The following is a 21,220-nucleotide window of genomic DNA, read 5'->3' on the forward strand; positions in this document are numbered from 1 at the left end:
TTATAGACACACACGCACCTTTTCCCTGGTAATATCTGTAATAGCTTTTTATCCATATACGTATATATTGTTGCCTTATTAATCATAATATTCTTGCTAGTGGATTTGAGCTGATTTGTAATAAATAGAAATCTTCAGTAACAAACACTGTGTCCTATTGTATCACAGAATATAATCCTTTGAACTCACTGTTGTGACTTCCGTGTACCCACTGCCATGTACGGATTGCGACAACACTGTTTAGCACACTGTAACTATCACAGACAGCGTAGCACTTCATAGACTAATGAAGCTACAGGTAAGCAACCGTATACAGCTAGGGATTAATTAAGATGGCAATGCACTGCTGAAAAATAAAAGCTCACAATAATTTGTATTTGCTTGTAAACAAATGTTTCTAGTTCTGTAATATGATGTTACTTAGTTAGTTCATTTCAAACAAGGGCCAGCTATGTTATGCTTAGCTAAATGTTAGCAGGATCCTGCAGAAAATCTAAACATTTTAGAGGTAATGATGCATCAATGATTTCAGAAGTCACAAAAATGAAACATTTCTTTATTCCTTTGATAAGCAGACTACCTACTGATATCTGACATTTATCAGGCTCACTACTAACACATGTGCACCTCAGTATTTCCAAAGAAATAGTTGCTGAAAGTGCTCTGTCCTGCAGCAGAACTTTGTAAGGACACTTCCTGTTGTGAAAGCTGGAGGAAAGAATACAATCCCTTAAAAACAGCTTGAAAAAACTGAAGTATTAGCAAATGTTGTGAAATTTACTACAGCTCTCTGCAGAATGTTAGAAACTCTGGCAACTGTGAACAGTTGCCTTCAGAAAGGTCTGTTATTTATTATTTTACAATGCATTCTTTCTAGGCCTCTAAACTAGGGTGAACTTAGTAAAAGATTATTATAAACCTGAAGGAAAATTTTCCAGGAAACAATGAGGCAGAGCTTCTGGGGTTTTGTGGGAAATCCCAAATATCTTCTGCTCCCAAGCTCACCAGCTGCAGGCTCAGTCCACTGCTGTCACTGGATTTAAAGGAGTTTTCATTTGTGTTTGTGATAAAAAGACACATTTTCCCTTCATGCTTCTAAACAAAAAAAAATAACATAGCCTTACATTTGCTTCCTATGTCAGGAACAATCTGCTAGTACAATTAAGATCAAGTTCACCTTTGACTGTATTATTTTAGTAGTGCTGAACATACCAGCACAGAACAAAGAAATTTTACAATCTTAGTGCTAGAAGCATCAAAACTAAATTGATTTAAAACTCTAATAAATAAACAGAACCACGAGCACATTACAGAGGAAAAAATTCACACAGACAAAGACGAACTTTATAACTGAAGAATTTTATAACAGAGAAGGTGGCTGAGGAGCTAATGCTAATCACACAGTGAACACCATTCCACACAACTTGCTTATTTGCTTCTACTCCACGCCTTTTCCAGTGAAACCCCATTTACAGAAGGCTTTAATAAACCAGTCTGAAGTTAACAAAGTATATTTTAACAATAGGTAGTATTTGCTATCAAATGTAATACTGAAAGACTGCGTTGTTCTAAGACAAATCTGGGAAGCTCAGACACCCACACTAATAATTAACCCCAAGTTCCTATCATGTTTGGTCTCAGCTAAAAGTTAGTAATGAGATTCAAAGTGTTAATGCCACGTATTACTCTGCATAAAACAGAAGGCATGTTACACATTTACAAAGAACGTAAAGCTTAATAAAGATTAATATACGAACATCACTTTTACCTTTCCCAGGTCAAGAGTAGGGCCGTGTGTATCACAATGTTTTAATGACTTGGCAGCTGCTAAAATGAGGGTTTAGAAACACATTTACAACCACCCATTTACCCAAAACTCTGCTCCAAGGCAAGAGACTGCAAGGATCAGCACCAATTACAGAGTATGATTAAATGTGAGGATGGATTTTGTTACAGAGCTCAGACCTTTATCTCCTGTGGAGACCTTTTGAAAATGTTGATATAATTGCCTCTAATTGAAACACACTAGAGTATCTAGATAACAGATTATACTTGAGCACAACTTGGAACATTTTAAAAATACTTCAGAAGTAACAAGTAGCAGCAATGGTGAGCCACTTTTAAGGATGAATTTACCTAGAAGCAGCAGTACGTACACTTTTCAGCTAAAGATTTCTCTATCTGCCCAGGAGTTATTTTGTGCTGAGTCACGCACTCCTATGAAAGTGGTGGTGGGAAGGTAAATTATTTGTGTATGTGAGATTTAGAGGACTGATGCATCTTGCATTTGTAAGCATAAACACATTTACATTGTGTGACTTCTTGATCTCTCCCCAGTTTTGTTCTGATTGTGGGAACACATTTTTTAAAAAGGACAATCATCATCTGCCAAGGTTTCAGTTATTGTCTTAGAAACATTCTAAGCCTCAAAAAGATTTCCTAAACTATATTCAGAGTTGAGTTTTCTGGATTTTAACCTCAGGAACATGGAAGACAACCACTCTGAAGAGTGGTACATGTAAAGAGGATCCCATTGACCTTATCTGACATTGTGAACACACACCATTTGCCACCTGCCTTGATATAGTAGTGAAAGAGCGTATCATCAACCACCACGTTTTTAAAGCCCTTTTTCATGACTGAACATGGCCAGTTTCTTCTTTTCTGCATACAAACATACACTTCATATGCTCCTGGCTTCTCCATCCATCTAATATACAACCGAAACTCCTTATTACTTATTTCACTAATCATTCACCATGATTCCAAGCATTTATGCATTTCTCAGTCACTCTTCAGAGTCTACTCAGATCTACAGTTGTATTAGTGGCTTTATTTCTATTAATATTTAGTTTAACACAAAATACCAACTCAGCCTACATGGCAGTAATAAAATCATAGGTAAAGTGAACAGTCTCTCTTGTCTTCATGTTATGACTTGTTTGTACAATTCTTATAAATCCACATAATGGCATTTTCAACTGGTGATCTTTCTTCTTGCATTTTCTACACAACAGGAAAAAACATTCCATGTGAATAAAATCCCACTATTACCTGCCGATAAAACAATCAAAAATTCTACTACTGTATTTAATCGCAGTTAAGTGTAATCATTGGTAAGCTGGTATTCATGAAAATCTTACTGAATTAGTTTTTATATGCAACTTAGACCCTGGTACACTTTCAACTGTACTTGCTATATGAATCTGGCACAGCCAGATGCTGGTTTCATTTACAACAATAATTAATCCAATTTAGTCTTTAAAAGGACTTGTTAATCTACCATGTATGGAACACTAGCTGCATGGAAGATGCAAAGAAACAGGTCATAATAAAATTACCAAAAACAGAAACAAAAAGACTCATTAAAAATATATGCATACATATTGAAATAAGCAAACAAATGAAGTGACAGTGGTGGAGAAAAAGTAGAAGCTGGTTAGCTTCTAGTCACTGGTTAGTATAATTTTAATTTGCTGTAAAGCAAAATCATTGAGGAACTATTGCTCAAGAAAGCCAATGGTTTTCTCTCTCAAAAGATGAGTTGTCTAGGTTAAGAAAGTTTTGCAGACTTCAAATTAACACTGCACAGGAGTTGCTAGGGTCAGAATTTTATGAGTAACAGTAACTGCTGAGGGAGGATATTCTCTTCAACAGGACAGGTCTGTGGAAACCTTTTAGCAGGGAAATGAGCAATGGGAGATTTGCTAATTAGGAAGAGTAATAGTTATCCACAGTTTCATTATAGCAGAATGGCACATGAGTTTACAGAACAAAGGGAGAGGAAGAAAGGACACAGAACATGGCAATAAGAATTGAAAATGACACTGAAAAGCATGAAACAGAGAGAGGTAGAAGAATAATCTTCTTCAAGGTAAGATACAGAGAAAAGGGATGAATAGGCTACTTGGGAATGTTGCTGTCTATTCCACTCTGTGTGTGGTCCCCAACTGTTTGTGATGTTGGGAAAAAGTAGGGTATAATGAAAAAAGAGCTGGAAGGCATTAGCTGATAGAAATCTCATACTCTTATCCTTTAAAGTGATAAACAGAACATTTGACTGTTTGCAATGAGGACAGGAGGTGTGAGATAATATAGCAGAATTCTAACATATGTTATAGTATTGCTCATGTATCTGAGTTTTGGCAAACAGTAGGAGATAACTTATAAGAAGATACTAACAGCCTGTGCGTTAACACTGTATTGTGACTCAACATCAGAACAGTGAACAAGGGTGGTAAAGTAACATTATCTCTATGAGCAGCAAAAGTACAAATACACAGGTACTACCGTAAAGATAAGTTATCAGTGACAGACCAAAATCATGTGTTGATTGATGAAAAAATATGACACAAAATTTAAACTATATGAGTATCTATGATTTATTTCTTACAGGCTCCATCACTTGGCCATGACTCCAAAAGCACTTTTTGCCTTCTTTATTCCAAAGATGACATGAAGCTATTTCAGCTACTTTTACATTTCAACACTCTCTGGACTGAGACCTTAAAGGCCCCTTTTATAGCAGCTGCATTGCTGCTTACTTTTGCCTGTCCTTCGGCTTTAAATATCTGCAGATGGTTTCATGTTTATATCAAGCATCTCTGCACCACAGCAATTTCACATCTGGTGTGATTCGCAGACTCCCTAACAAGAAACTCCAGAGGTGGAATTACTCACTCTGCTTAAAGAAAGGGAAAGGTGCAGCAATAAGGTTTCTGTGGGAACCAGTTCCCACACATTTAGGTGATCAGGATAAAGGACAACTCAGTGTTTTACAGCAACAGCCCTTCCTCAGGGTTATATAGGTATAATACCTATTCTGACAATCATGAGCTCCAGTACTTGAGATAAGTATTTCTTGGCCCTCAGTTTCTAAAAGACCCCATATACACCTTATCTATCATCTGAAGACACCGTATATCTAAATTTAAAATGTGCTCATATATATATACATATATATTCAAAACAGCTTAGAAAGTCATTGACATCTTGAGATAAATGATCATTTCTTCTGCTACAGATCCCTGATTAGCTCCAGCTTTGACTATCTGATTCTAATTGGATATTAAGGGCTCACAACTGGCAACAGAGATGGGCCTTCAGAGCCTTCCTGATCATAAAATCATATTGCTCTGCAATAAAAGTATTCAGTTTAGGTTAATCTACTGTGAAATTGTCTTTTACACAAACTAATCCACAAATAGTTCTAGGCTGAAACTGCTTTTGAAAGGAGCTCTATGAACTTAAAATTGTGCTCTGATTTGGTGGGAATGACTGAAATCAGTTAATAAATAATTTACAAGTTCAGTAAAAAAACTACTAATTTAACCACTGGGAAGAAAGGTTTAGGTGCTAATTCTCAGATGAAACAAAGAATAAAATTGGATTCATTCAGCTTTAGCCCAGCCTCTGTGGAAGTAATGTAAGAAGGATGCTGAAAATATTTACTTATCTATTCCTGGGAGGTCAAATGACTACCAGAAAGGCTGTCTCCTTTTGTTAGTAAATCTGACATCAAAAGGTTTAGCAGTAAAATCTGCCCAACCTATGGAAATTTCACTTATCCCAGGATGAATGGAATATTCCTCATTGTCTTAACAGAAGTTGTGCAGGGACGGAGAGACTGCACAAAGTCCTCAAGAAATCTAGCCATCGTGAAATAAATAACTGTCATCTCACATACAGAGTCAATGGCTTAAGACTCATTTGAGTAAGGTTCTAATCAATGGCATCGAATAATCAAAATAAAGAAAGAATGTCCAGTTTTATTGAGTAAATTAATATTCCTCTAACAAAAGTGGAAACCTTTTCCATTTTCTATCATAAGTTACACTTGTAGAGTCTCTTCTCAGTAAGAAAGTTCTAGACAATGTCATTAGTTTTATGCTAGGGATAATAAGAAATGAAGAATATTTTCTACTACTCATAAATCTCCTTACTGTAATGTTGAAGATTAATGGGATAAAACATATTACCATGAAGCTGAATTTCTAGAGTGGGCAGCAATTCTGGGCCACTGCGTCTAGTCTTGTTTACTCTGTGCTCTCACTAACATTGTGGACCAGCAGTACCACACTTAGCATTGTTTACTGTTGTCACAATACATCAAGGAAATCAGAGCAGGAATCTCAGACCTCAAGGACAGCTAGGTTTTAGAAAGCAGATTTCCTCACTGGGCAACAGGGCTTTTTAACTGTATAGTAACTGGTACAAGTATTTGCTGTTTCTTATTCCACAAGAATTTCATATGGAAATGAACTCTAGACCAGACTTGTTTAGAAACAGTCCTTTAATTAGTATTTCCCATTGGCTGACTCTAAAAAGCACAGACTTACTGTAAAGGAGGATTGAACTGCTGAAAAGACTTCTCTTTACTGTCAAGACAGAGACAGGTACTTGACCATTTACTGGCATGAGCTGCTCCTGTGGAGGATGGTGAGCAGGATCCCTCTACCCCATGCATTCTGGACAATTCTGTTTAAACTACCCCTATCCAGGTACATATGAGAATTTCTTTTGTGTTTTGACGTGTAAAAGGGAAACTGAGAATTCCCCTAGTTTGGAAGATAAGGGTAAAGGTTAACAACAATTCAGCAGTAACAACATTTCACAGTTAATGAAGAGGTTCCACTTTCATACAGTGGCAGAACATACCTCCTCTACAGGACAGAATTTGCTACTTGAAGATCAAACCCCGAGTTTTGGGGGATAAACCCTTCTGCCTCCCACTTTCATACACCATCCTGTTAGATGTCCTCTTCCTACTCACTACCAAGTTTACTTCATGAGTTTTACCCTCATACACATTGCTTCTGCATAACCCCTTGCCTCCCTGATACCCTTCTCCTGTTTCACCTCTTGGAGATTCCATCACATCCTTAACATTTATCTCAGTTCTAGCACAATTGTGTTTCCTATCTTCGTCTGAATCTGAATAGGTCCAAATGATAAAACAACAATTCTACCAAGTGTTAGTTCTCAAGGCTACAATTTACCATTTTCAAATAATGTTTAACAATTATTTAAACTGGGATTGTTTTCACAATATGTTCTTAAAAACATATAACTGACATGTATGGCTGACCACTTCTGCTCAGGCTGAATAAAACACTGCTTTCAGACAGCTAAACACAGTAAGTCTCCTGCATCTAGCATTTCTGTCGAAGACAATGGTAGGATGATTTTGGCTTGCCAGCTTGATAATTATACTAAATGATGTTGCAGCATGAGGACTGGTTAGATTAGCAAATATATGCCTATTGTTTGACAAAAATAGGGTGACATGTTTCCCCATATGCCCTTTTTTTTTTTTTTTTTTTTTTCTATTTGACTATTAGACTTGAACTTTGCATTACTGGCCAGAACAGCAAGCCATTTGTTTGCCAATTACTGCTATAAGCAGATTGTGAGTGCTCAAATCTTCCAAACAAATGGCTACAGCCCATATATATACAGAGCAGCTCAGCAGTGCACACTCAAAAAAGCAAAACTTATCACATGTTCATGTCACTTGCAATGCTCAATGCATTCCAGACATGGAGCACTTACTGTACAAATATACACACGTTAAAATTTGCTGACAAGATGCATCAAGATGAGTAAGCAAGCAGAAATCACTCAAAGTGCTTATTCATATATTTCTGCTTGGAAATTCCCAGATAAAAGCATGGGAGCCATAAAGAGTAGTTCCTGTTATGATTCTAATCTAGGTTTTTAGTTTTATGAAAATGAGAATTTTTAGTTTGAGGTGTTGTGAGTTATGTTCACATTATACTTTTTCAAATGCATAAACCTTCACATAAATTTACTCCAAAACTGAAAATCTCAGCCCAGTAATTCCTTTCTTTGGGACTTTTATGGAATTGCTGCGTGAAATTTGATAATAAAATACACTAGCTAAACAAACTAACAAAATACTCTGACTAACTAATGATTCAGGAAATAACGTTTGTTGTAGCAGTCGTGATTCTTTGAGTCAATATCATAATGGAAAGAAAAAGAAGTTTCAGAAAAATCTAGCCTTTTATGTCTTTCCAATGAGATTCATCAAAACTGGGTATATTAAACGCACAAATGTCCTTCCTTGAATGCCTTTCAAATGCTCAATTAGCACTGGAAGCTCTAGACCCATGGAGAAGAATGAAACAAATGTCAGATTTTGTGAGCCAACATTTCCCCCCTCTGATGAGTAATGTATTACAGTGAGCAGCCACAAAGCAGGCATAGCCCTGGAAGAGCAAGTTTCTGAGCAACGTGCTGAAAAGGTTTGACTGCCATCTACAGATAATAATAATTAGTGCAGTGGTAGCAATCAGAAAAATATATAAGCTTCATAAACATCCAGGGTAAATATTGGAGGAAAGATAATTATTAACATATGTATAGAATGTAACTATATTGAAAATCTTCTATTTTTCTGGTGAAAATGTAACTGCAAAGAAACAGCAGTTCCCTTCTTTCTGTAGAGTGGGTTGAGGCCTAATGGTTGCAAATTCAGCATCTACTCCTGCCTAAACTAGACACACTAGATAGAAATGCAAACTAGCACTATTTTCCATGTATTTAAGCTACTAATTATGAAGTGCTGATTTTCACATGAGAAATTCTCAATTAAAATGTCTGAACACCTAACTTAAAGATTTGTTAGTTAACAAAAACACACAAAAAATAGTGGCATGGTAAATATCTATTTACACATATACTTTCCAAATATTTGTAGATGGATATAGTTGTACAGATATCTGTTTAGAATGTTCCATTAAAAATAGGCTTCCTAATCAGCCTAGTTCTCTCTAGGCAGAACGTACACCACATATCACAACACAAATAACAGTAGAAAGATTTTCTTTCAGCTGTTCAGAACAGCTAGGAGGGTAGTTCAGTTCACTTCTGTCAAATACATCCCTTCTCTATTCCTTCTTTCTTGGAGTCACTTCCTTTTCTTGAAAAGCTACTGTAAAACTGTCTTTCCTTCCTCTATAACCTAGCAAAGTGGCTAGGCACTTACCCAGCTAAAAACCTCTTTCAAAAATTTTGTTCTAAACCTGCAGAATAATTGCACAGCATCCATCACAGCAAAAGGAAAAGAGATATCCACAGAGCAATGGATTTGGGGTCTGGGGAAGAATGACAAAAGGAGATAGAAATTTTCTAAATAATATCGCTAAAATTAAATTAAGTAATGATGTTTAAATACAGCATGATGTTTGAACGCATTCATATAAAAGGTGTGCTGTGCATTTATACAGAAAAGGGTCAAACAGGAAAACCTGTGGGTCCATGCTGAAGTTAACTTCAAATTCAAAGTCCTTCAGCAGCTAGAACTGAGCACAGTATTCCAGAAGCCAGAGACCTTTGACTCTTCAATAACTTCTTCATATGTAAAGAAGAAAATGCAGTACTGGCATTTTTACACTCTTACATCTTACTACAAAAATTTCTATTTTAATCTGCTACTTTCCTGAACTTTTCCTGCATTATTTTTTCTCAGTCTTCTCCACCTCCATGAAGTACATTTCATTTTTTTCTTTATATATGGTTTTGCTAATTCTCAAAAGTTATTCTACTTATTAAAATAACTTTGAAAAACAAAGACATTCATACCCTCCCATCATGTTTAAAATGCTTACTAAAGAAAAATAAAAATGACAGAAGCTGCCTTTATATTGGGGTATTGAGTACACAAATGAGCTTTAATGGCCCTCACCAGCCTCATCTGCAGCCTCCAGCTACATCCTCTTCTCCTAGGCCCAGAAGCTCAGTTTGAACTCATCCCTCCAGTCTATAGTAGATGGAGGAGTGCTGATCTTCAGCCAAACCCATGCCCATCCTTTAAGAGACACCTCTGAGATAAAATAGAGTTTGTGTAGAGAAGTCTGAATTGTCAGCAGATAAAAAATGCTAGGCCATGCTAGCAAAGATATGTTTGCACATCAGCAGATGAAACAAAGTTTAAAAGTGATATGTTTATAATATTTAAATTAAACCACATTTGCAGAAAGAAATGTAGCAGCTTTTTATTTATTTTAGTGTCCACTTAGGTCACGCTTTAAAAATGCCTTCCTCTTTAGTTTCTTCCATACATGTTTTGGAGATAATTTGACACATGATTTTTATGAAAACTACATTTTGATTAAATACACTGTGTAAGTGAAATATTTCCTATAGCTCAATCTGTTTTTTACTGTACATTCTTTGGCATATTTGGGCATCATAGAGTGATGTTCATGTTAGAGAGACACAGCTGTAGCACTGTCCTGAGAACTGAGAAACAGAAGTTTAGCAGCTTGTTAAGATACAGAATGAAAAATGGATTAGTAAGTCAGGGAAATCATGTGTCTGATTTTACTGAATGTATCTACAAGAGAACAGAGCACTAAACAAACAAACAAACAAAGATATTCCTATTTTTATTTAGAGAATGGATATTCAGTGTATCTTCAGAAACAAATTGTTAGTTCCCAGACTGAGTAGCATTTATGGACCAAAGTAACAATAAAGTCCTGTGCAAATATAGGTGCCAGATTCAGGCTATTTAGCGAATGCAGCTAATTCACTAAGGATGATAAAGATATCTAATGAAATAGACAGACTAAAACAGAAAACCAAAGCAGGTTAATCAGTTAATGCCTTCAAGTGCAACAAAAACAGCTTTAGAATGCAATTTAACATACGACTTTTTTTTTTCTTTTTTTTTTGAGAACATTCAACATGCAGTTTTTCACCTGGTATATACCAAATTATGAAAATGACCTTTTGGTAACATGTTTAAAGGTACTTGTTCAGGTAAGGCATTACTTTATTTTTATTTCTCCTTCCTTCTGATTGACACAGGCATAGAGATGAATCATAAAATTTTTGGAAAAGAGAATCTGAACTACATGATAATCAGCCCAAGTGTAGTCCCCAAGAAAGTCATGGACTAAATCCTCCTGGAAGCTGTATCTGGGGCACGGACAAGAAGATGCCTGGGAACAGCCATCATAGATTTACAAAGGGAGATTTACAAAATCACACCTAACCCAAATCTCCTTCTGAAAGGAGACGAATGGTTCAGGCAAGTTCAACAAATGTTGTTTACCTTCACTCCAGCAAGGCCTTTAACATGTTTTTGTTAGATGGATTATAAAGACAGTGGAAAACTGCCTGTACTGTGAGGTTCAAAGGGTTGTGATCGACAGTATGAAGTCCAGCTGGAGTCTAGTCACCAGTGGCAATTCCCAGGAGTCAGGTATAGCTAATACTATTTATAGTATCCAGACACAGATGACGGGACAGAGGGCTACACTGGATGTTTGAGGAAGACCCAAAAATCAGGGTTGCAAGTTATTTGTAAGGCTGCTATTTAAAACAACAGGCTGGAAAAACGGGATGAGAGAAACCTCACAATGATCAACAAAGGCAAATGTAAAGTCATATACCTGGTGACAGAATAACCCTAAGTAACAGCATAGGCTAGAGGCAAAATGCAGGGCAGCAGACCTGGAAAACAAGACCTGGTGTCCCCATGCACAGCAAGGTGTGCGTGAATCAGCAGTATGTCTTGTGGCAAAGCAGTCAAGTATTGCTGATTGATTTTTATTAGCAAAAGGTAAAGGGAAGTCATTCTTCCCTTCTGTTCAGCACTTGTATGACCACATCTGGATATATTTGGTCTATCCACTACAGCAAAAAAGACTGACACATGGAGCAAGTTCACCAAACTACTGGGAGTCTATACCATATGATACACAAAAAAGCCTGAGGTTCTACAGTCTTAAGAGTGTAGGAGGAGAAAATCTTATTGCTGTTGTCAATTACTTCATAGAAATGTCTAGAAATGAGGGAGCCAAGCTCTTCTTGCAGATGCACACTGGCAGCATGAAAGACAAGTTGCAACAGCGTGGACACTAGTTCCAACAAATGGAGTTTTCACAAAGTAGTCAAACACCGAACCAGGCTGCCCACAGAGCTGCTGGGGTCTACTCACTGAAGATGCTCAGAATTCTGCTGGACAGGGTCCAGAGCCACCTGTCCTGAAAATTAAAAACTGAAATGTCAAAATACTTTTATATCCTAAGACGCAAGACATCTGTTTGTATCCAGTGATCTCTACTAGTGCCGTCAGGACCTTTCCATCTCCTTCGGTTCTAAGTCCACTTGTCTGATGATCATTATCAATGTACTCCATTGTACAGCAAAGAACTATCTCACGGGGTAACATAAATAAAACGATAAACTAACCACAGCAGTGTACAAAAGCTTGTCTGAGCAAGATGCCAGTCGATAAGCTTTTAAAGGTAACACAGAGCTGCTATGTTTATCTACAGAGTATTTCCCGGATATTGCACTATCCTCTGCTAATCTGCCTACATTCTCTCAGCATCCATGCCTTAAGCATATCTTTAAATTTCTATTTACATCACCTTTGCAGTATTAAAAATGTACAAAAATTCTCTTTCTTTAGGAATTTTTCCATAAAGCAGTTTTAAAATACTCGATACATAGCTTTCCATTTCGCTAGATATGCCAAAGCTGACAAAGCTATGCTATTTTACAGGACAGATGGACATGTTCTCCTTATGCATATTCCTTCAGTTTTCTGACAGTTGCAGTTAACTACTATGTGAACCAGTATGAGACAACTAGGAAGTTCTTTGACAATTTATGCTCTTTTATTATTTATTTTTTTCATAACTATACCTTACTACAAGCACTAGAGTGGAAAAGAGCTTCCATCATCTACTACTTACAGTAAATCTTTCTAACAGAATTTATGAGTACTGATATTAACCTTTCTAATACACAATTCTGTTAACAATGTAAGTTCTTAGTCTCAATTATATTCCCCAACACCTAAAGCTTTGCTGTTCTACATGCAGGACTGTCTTCTCACGTGGTCATATCAACCATAAGTATTCTCTAAATATATTCAAAAATATGCAATTTCAATTGAATTCACAACATAGGATATTAATATTGGATGAAATATAAGTACCGTGTATTCAAATTCTATACTTTCTGAAAATATATACACTATGGAAAAGAAAAGGTCTGTTCGCACATGGCCATGAAAACGAGGAATGGAAAATAAAGATGTACTTAATTTAGATATAGAGACTTCAGCCTTTTTTCTTACCTGAGTACCCAAACAAGCAACCATCATGTGAGTAAGAAGTTTAGCTGCAAACATTGCACACCTGGTGCAGAAAAGATGGGAGATTATAGCCAAAGCAAAACCTACACAGGAACAAGAAAAATGAAAATTTAAGGTTTAGGCTAATAAGCTATAGAGGATACATTAACTTTGTTTCACACTGGCATCACTTATGAACATCTAACATCTTTTAACATCTATTTAAGCTTTTCATAGGACTAGGAGATAAAATAATTGCATAATGTAAAAAAGTCACATTTGCAAAAATTTTTTTTCTTTTTTTTTAAGTTTCTGCATCATATGGATGATTGTCATAATAATCAATAAACAATTAACATAAGCATTCAGTGTTCAAATTAATGTAATCAGAAAAAGCTTTCAGTAACAAATAAAGAAAATAAATAAATGCCTCCAGCTACGTAGCACTGCTGTAGAAGAGTTAGCTCTATACCCTTCTAAATACCAGTCTCCTGTTTGTGTTCACCATAGAAATCTATCTGAGAAGTACTCAGATAAAATGACTTTTCTATTCACTAATTCACTGTGAACATGAATAAAACTGAAACGGGAAGGCTTCTTACTTAACAGTAAGGAGGTTTTAGAAGAAGGACCCTGGGTAACCTGAACCAATAATAAAACCACTACTGAAGCTCATGTAGAGTTAATTGTATACTTCCACTCCCCAGAAGGGGGAGGATTTGGATACTTAAGACAGATTTTTTATTCTCCTTTGAGACAGGTTGATAGCTCAATTATAAGCATTTGTAAGACATTAATGAAATAAATCATTTCAGAAAATCAGTTCTTGACTTTTCATTTATTAGCTAGTGATAATTGTATAACTATCTAAATAAGAAAATTGGAAAAGATAATATTGTTTGATTTTGCTGTGTTTTGTGTTGTTTTTTTTTTTGAATTCTTCACACCAAGGTAGAGATGTTAGAGAAATAGCTAATACCCTAACAGCTCTAAAAACTAAAGCAACAGGTAAATTACTAAATATAATTATATATATTCACATAAAGAAATACCTTCAGCCACCTAAAGGTGCTGAAAGACATTGCAGTTAGGCAAACCTTGAACTAGGATAAACTGTTTAAAATTTTTTAATATATGCTCATGGCACAAGACTGAAATAAATGACAAGTGCCAAACAAGGATCTGTAGGTCTTTATTGCCTTCAATTCAGCATTTTTCTCAGCTTTAATTCCTATGGCATATTGGCTTCCTTTTTATTGTCTTTTATTTTCTATAGCATTTTGCATTCTACAGCATATTTGTCTCAACAATTTACTATTTTTCCCCATGCAAAGCGGTAACTGTACCTGTTCATTATAGTTTGTCTTTTTATTTATTCATTTATTTTTAGCTAACACAATCTAGGCTAGAAGATAACTTTATTTTAAAGTTTGATTTTTTTGCCTCCTCAAATTTTCTCTTATTACTGTTAAATTAAACCATCTGTTTGCATTAAGAAGGTGAAAATCTTTGTGGTTGTGGGGTGAATCTCTTTTGCTGTCTTTTTTCCTTCTCTCAACCCCCCCCCCCCCCCCCCGAGCTGACATTTTAGAGTAAATAAGCAGTCTGCCTTCAGTCTGTTAGGGCAGTTTGCTGATGGGATAAATAGGTGATATAGCTGCTTACACTGTTTTTACTTTTTTATGATGGAGATGTGACCTCGTATAGGTCACAAGGAGCAGACCTAGAACCCCATTTCAGTGCCTGAGGGCTAACTAAAGAATCTCTTTCATATGTTTTCTTGGTGATCTCATTGCTCTTAGGTTCTGCTTGCACAGTGTCCATCAAGAAACAAAGAAGAAAGTATTTTCATCTTGGATTGCCTGCAACAAAAGTGAACTGACTGCTGTGCGAAAGCTTTAATTTCAATAACCTTCGGAAACCATGCAGGATTTAAAATTTAGATCTTCTTGTCTGAGGCTTTGTGCCTTCTTTGTGCCTTCTGCAAATACCATAGCTGTCAGTGAAGACAGTCTGGTCTAAACTGTCATACTTCTCTCTAGATGTGACAATGCAGTTAGGCAGCAGAGTGCAGGGGAGCTCTGCACATGATATGGCATCTATCTCCCTCAAACATTTTCGTCGGAGTGTAAATTGTAAACTGAAATTGTCAAAAAGCTTTCAGACTAAGGAACATAATGCCCGAAAGACTTGAAAATGACTATGACTGTACTGCTGCTAGAGACACAGGTGGATTTAAGATTTTAAAGTTTCTCCCCCTAAATAAGTGACATATCTCACTTTTGTGTGGATCGATACAACATCATAAGGAAACATACTTCTTTGCTGGCCTGTATTTTTTTTCCAGTGGAAAAATTTGTGAGTGTGCAAATACCAGCCCATCTGGCAACTTCAATAGCATGAAGTTAGTTAATATTCCTCCAGTTAAACAGACATGTCACTGCTAAAAATCAATCATTTTTACTGGTCATTTGCTGTTAATAAAAAAAAAATAATCTTATCTCAACTGACCTGAAATGCAGATGAATCCAGACGAGAAGAAAGCCTCATTGTATGAAGACAAGTTGTCTGTCTGGGCATACACTGCGTAAATGGACATATGAGAACAAGAGCATTCTACGTAGTCTGAGGTGTCATCAACCACCTTGCAGAACCCGCTATCAGATAACCAGCTGCAGAACAAAAGATTTACAAAGCTGTAAACGGATTTGTGTAATTTACATGGTAAGCAGGCTTGAAAATTGTTGTATCCCTGAAATACCAAGTTTTCTGAACTATTACATGTATGTAACATGTGTTGTGATATCTTTCAGAATAGCACATTTACATAACGTTAAAATATTGTTAATAGCTTTGAATTTTATGATTTAAAATAAATTATGAATAAATGATAATGAACATTTTTTTTCCGCTAAAAAGTTTTTGTGGCCATATTTTTAAAACTTCTGCAACAAATATGGGGCTGTCTGACTTCACAAATTGTTTGTCATTTAACTTGCACTATACCTTACCCCATTGTGACGAGTACTTCATTTTATACTGATATTTGTTGTTCCGACACTACCATTCACGTTCTGTTTGTCTTTCAGTATTGCTGAACTGAGTTGGGAAGATGATAATACAGGTGATATACTAAGTCATTTCTAGTGGAAATCACATCTTCTCTATGATAACTTCTAGAGTCACTGGAGCAGAAAGCAGTTAGAAACACAGAGTATGGAATGAGAGGAACCACCATTCGTGCTTGTCCTGATCTTACTCTTCCATAGCTATCCTCTTTGAGAGGATACTGGTCAAGATAAATCCCTGACCTGCCCCTTTACAGGTTTTCTTTTGTTTGCTTGTACAGCGTCTTTCTTTCATAGACCCAAAGAAAAAGGTTGATAATTATAAATTAAGAATATTCTGAGTCACTGACTTGAAACAACACTAGAGAGGCAGAATTAATTCTCTCCTTCTGTAAGAACATATTTGGAGTGTTGTCTAATAGCAACTGCAAAGAGCAAAAAAACACTAAGTATTGCAATTCTGGAATTTCTGGTCTGTCAGATTTGCCTAGCAGATATTTTGGTGAAAGAAGACAGAAGTTTCAGAAAATTCTGAGCTAGAATAATTACCTATTTTGTTGTATGAGAAGTTTTATGTGCTAGTACAAAGGCCAGAAAAGTTAAGAAAAAAAGATAGGAAGTGGAAACAATTTTATACTTGCAGTTGATCTAATCAGAGTTATTACATTAATATGATCTTAATCAAATGCACAGGTTCATTGTGGAAACTGGAACACTAAACAGATAAAAAAAAAAAATAACCTTTCTGCAGCTTGATTCCAAAGGAGACATAGAGACTTTTGTGGAACAATACGACTTCCTGTAGCATAAATCCGATAAATGACTTCATTGTTATCTTTCAGAGGGTGTGAACTCTGACCCTTCAAACTCATAGAAAAAACCTGAAATATGCACAAAGTAAATACAAACGTAATATTAAAAATCAATGGTTAGTGCTCATTTTAATCAGAAATACACACACATGTTCAGACTATTTTAAGTGTATTTAGTAAGTTTTGAGTGATATCTAAATTGAACTGATTTCTTGTAAAAAAAAAAAATTGCATTATTTTCAAACCTTGTTCTTTAAGGCAAGTTCTTTATCTCCAGTGAGAAACCACTGCTGACTGCTGTATTCTGTGAACTGTACAGATTCACAATTCTGTTCTTGAGGAGGAGATAATACAACAGAGACCTCTAATAGATGCTCAGGCACTTGAATTGAATCCCCATCTCTTCCATCAAATCTGTGTCCATTGATTTGCTGAGGATACCAGTTGTGAGCCATTATTGTAATGTACGGGCAGCTGTCGAGGATATTTTTACCTCTGTTGAAACGGAAAAGCAACAAGGAAGATAAGTGAAACTGAGCTTTTGCTAATTTTCACACAGTGACTCTAAATTAAGATGTAATTAATACTTTATTCCTCCATAATTTTAGGTTTTATGACACTTAATAGAAAGCTTTAGTTGCTGTGAAAAGAAAAGAGACGAAAAGAAAAAGAGAGAGGCTGAATTATTTTGTATATAATGTATACATGTGTATAATAATGTATACATGTATATAATGATTATGTATTTTAGATCCTCCATTTTCCCTCTAGGTTTTTCCTGCTATGATTTGCAACCAAAATTCATCCATGGTAAACTAGGATATCATTTTTATGACTTCATATGAGGCTGACTCTACAAGATGGGGAGGCATCAGAACTGATGATCTTGTTTCACCATCCAGCAGATGATGCAAAAATACTTGGAATAGAGAATTGGAACTTGCAAGTTCTGGACACGCTGTTCTGGATAACGTTCATATCTATGCCATTTGCTGTCCTTTGTGTTGACATGGACCTCAGACCCTCTATAACTTAGCAAATGGGAAAAAAGTTACATCTCCAAAAGAAGTTGAGGTGGAAATCTAAAATATGCTGATGTGGGGGGAGGTCAGGGAGGGGACTTTTTTTTAATTAATTCAATTAGCTATTTACAGATTCTCAGTGGGAGAGAGCCACTGTTTAAAAGCATGCATTCCATAAATGATAGACATCTATTTGCATAGTCAGCTATTGCCCTTGCCCATGAGCCTGACCAGAAAGTACTATGCACTTGCAGATGAAACTAGCAATTTGAAGTAATTTAAAATAATGTGCAAGTGAATAAAACCAAACACACAGAAACTACAGAATCCCAGAATTAAGGAAGCCAGTAGAATTTTTGGTTTACGTAATCTCATCTAAGCCTTAGAACATAGCTTGTCAACATGCAACTATGTATTATTTTCTCAATGAGATTAGTTAATCTTTTTCCAGAAAATCTTTGAGCTAAGCATGAAAGAACAGGTCAGAGATCTAACTTGACTCCCACAGCTACCCTGTATCAATGTACCACTTACTTGTGACACCATTTCATAGTGCCTATATAGTGCTTTGTACAATTGTTACGGAGTGCAACACATTTTCATACAGGGCACATATCAGATAATAGGCAAGATCCTTATCTCAAAATTTCGCTTATTTTTTTTTCTTATGAGAATGTACAATATACTGATATTGTCATATATTTCCAAACAGACTACGAATTCAAGTTTACTGACCTCTCCCCTGGCAATCCACACATCATCCCAGTCAAGAGGGAAAAGGCAAACTTCTCAGTCATCTCAGCAAGCAGGCTATATCCTCGTGTGTCCTTGCGTTTTGGGCTAGCCAGAGCACAGAGCACCTCATAGAAAAGACTTCTACTTTTATCAGTGAGTAACTGTTTCTCACCTACATCTGTAACCTATTGTGAAGAGAAACAAACAAACAAAAAAATACAGCATTTTATACACAGAAGTCTGCTTAAAACATTTCCTCATGTTAATCGTTTCACGACTGTTAGCTAAGATCAAGCGTAGCAGTAAGTGTAGTGTACTCTGATTAATCACTTTTGCAACATCTTTTTTGTCGCAGTGTTCTTTCTAAAAGTTTAGGACATTTTTTCCATCTTCTAATCACTGCTGCCAAGATGTGAGGGGCAGTCTACTGAAAAAACTACATAAAGATATATTTACTAATAGGGATTTGATTATTAAAGAAAACAAGTGGTATTCTTCATTCTTTCACAAATCAAAGACTGTTATCCTTCTGAGAATTTTTGTCATTATTTTCTCTGTTTACTGTGTAAAAATGGCAACATTTCAAAATGATCTTCTACTTTTCATGAATATTGCTATGTTTTGGGGTCTAGATACTTTAATGTTTTCCAGCTCGTGCGCATTATTCCACAAGTGCAGAAGAGCCAGAAATCCATAAAACTAGTCCCAGAGTTTTCACAGAACTAAGTGCAATTCCTAAGTGTTCAGCTACCCTGCCAACCTGATTCCCAAAGCTACCGCAGGAATACAGACAAGCTGCATGCCTGGTTAAGAGCGCATGGGACTCCAGCTGGCCCTGGTAGGATTTGCATGTGTGTTGACTGTAGCCAGCTGTGAAGATATGAGCAAACTTTAGTCCTCGCTGTCCTGAGCCAGGGCTAGAACCAACAAAGATGTGGCCTGAGAATCAGAAAAATATAGAAAGCTCTCTGAAAGTTTAGTATTAAAGAGAAAATTCTGTATAGCAGGTAATCTTAAGCTATCCATACATATAAAAAATTAATACTGGTTGCTCTTCTCAACCTGACTATTTTCTGATTTTCTGCCACTACCCTCAGTAGCAGCAAACTTCTTCCTTGACTGTGGGACTTCATGACTATTTTTATTTTTGCATCCTGTACCCCTGACTCACTGCTGTGGATTCTAACCTTGATCTTATCACAGGCTTAAGTATCATCAGATTACTATTAAAGACATTGGTCATTCTAGAGAGAGCAGGAATGTTTACCTTATTTATTATATGCATCACAGCAGTAAGCTGCTCTTCAGTAGTTTCTGTAGCCACTTTGATATTGAGATTCTGGAGGACTCTTTGTATAATGATGTCATCAAGAGTCTGATGAAGCTGATCAATCAGCCCCCAAACTGGCAAAGAGTCCAAATCTGAGACAATGGTGATGTTAGCAATACCATACACGTCATCTACTCTGGCACCCCCTGTAGGATTAGAAAGGACAACCTGGAAACGTTTAGGAAATGGATTTAAAGATCCTGTCTTTGGAGTCAGGGTCACATCCAGAAATGCATTTCTCTGTCCAGGTTCAAAAGTCAATAAACCTTCAGATCTGGCAAAATCTTGTCCTGCAACAGCTGGAGATACGAAGGTCCGACCAATAGCTTCAGGTTTTTGCAGCTCCTTAAAACAAACCAAAAGAGTTTCAGGTAATATGATGATAGACACGACAGTTCAAAACCAGCTGCTGTTCAACACACATATGTTAAGTGGGTTAAATTTAAATTTGTGAAACTAATTTAAATTTTCAAAATGCCCTTCTTAAGAATAATATCACAATTACATTAAATGAAGTATGTCCCTGAAGTAGCAATCTGTCACTTATGGTCTGTGGGAATCTAGAGGAAGTATTATACAAATTGAAATCAGCAAACAGGCTCCCTCTCTTTATTTTTCTAGAAAAAAAAATTAAAAAATCACAAAGCTTTTCTTGGTAAATAGGTATTACAGAAATGTTAGAACATCAGTAAAGTGAATTCCAGAAGAGTTGATGTAATTTTATGTCTGCAGCATCAAGTCCCTCAATTCAGGGTACAGATAGGCACTGCAGATAAGTAAAAACTCTACAAAAGCCAAGCAAAAGTTTCGGAAATCTGAGCCCAAAATAATATTAATTCATGAAATACTTTGAATTCCCACATAACTATTTAAAATAAAAACCACCCAGTTATAACCAAAAGCAAGACAACCACTACAGAATAACCATGCAAGGCAGACAAATGAACTTATCTAGGAATGCTATAGGGCCTCATTTCCCTGCAAAGTAGCACTATGTTTACCTTCTGTGAGATTTGCAGATACTGTTTCATCCTTCACATTCTTGTTTTTTTTTGTCAGTTGCCATAACCTTGATATTATATCTGGCAATATAATAAACTTTCCTTAAGTGGAAACTAACGTTCTGGGCTATTGTT

The 21,220-nt window shown here is 36.2% G+C and overlaps 1 protein-coding gene across 12 annotated transcripts in view; it reads right to left on the reverse strand.

Moving 5' to 3' along the window:
- Nucleotides 1–21,220, reverse strand: part of ADGRV1 (adhesion G protein-coupled receptor V1) — a 289,328-nt gene that overhangs the window by 140,165 nt on the left and 127,943 nt on the right. For 10 of the 12 annotated variants that reach the window (XM_066988535.1, XM_066988534.1, XM_066988533.1 and 7 more), the window contains 6 exons: nt 20,022–20,429; nt 18,755–18,939; nt 17,243–17,492; nt 16,927–17,066; nt 15,629–15,789; nt 13,121–13,221 (listed from right to left, as the gene is read on the reverse strand). In XM_066988535.1, coding sequence (XP_066844636.1) covers nt 13,121–13,221; nt 15,629–15,789; nt 16,927–17,066; nt 17,243–17,492; nt 18,755–18,939; nt 20,022–20,429 — 1,245 coding nt within the window. Of the gene's footprint in view, nt 1–2,877; nt 3,007–11,642; nt 12,018–13,120; nt 13,222–15,628; nt 15,790–16,926; nt 17,067–17,242; nt 17,493–18,754; nt 18,940–20,021; nt 20,430–21,220 lie in introns of those variants that run through there. The other 2 variants (XM_066988539.1, XM_066988540.1) reach the window with 2 other exon arrangements.

This window comes from Anser cygnoides, chromosome Z (genome assembly GCF_040182565.1).
Source record: "Anser cygnoides isolate HZ-2024a breed goose chromosome Z, Taihu_goose_T2T_genome, whole genome shotgun sequence".
NCBI classification, from domain to species: domain Eukaryota; kingdom Metazoa; phylum Chordata; class Aves; order Anseriformes; family Anatidae; genus Anser; species Anser cygnoides.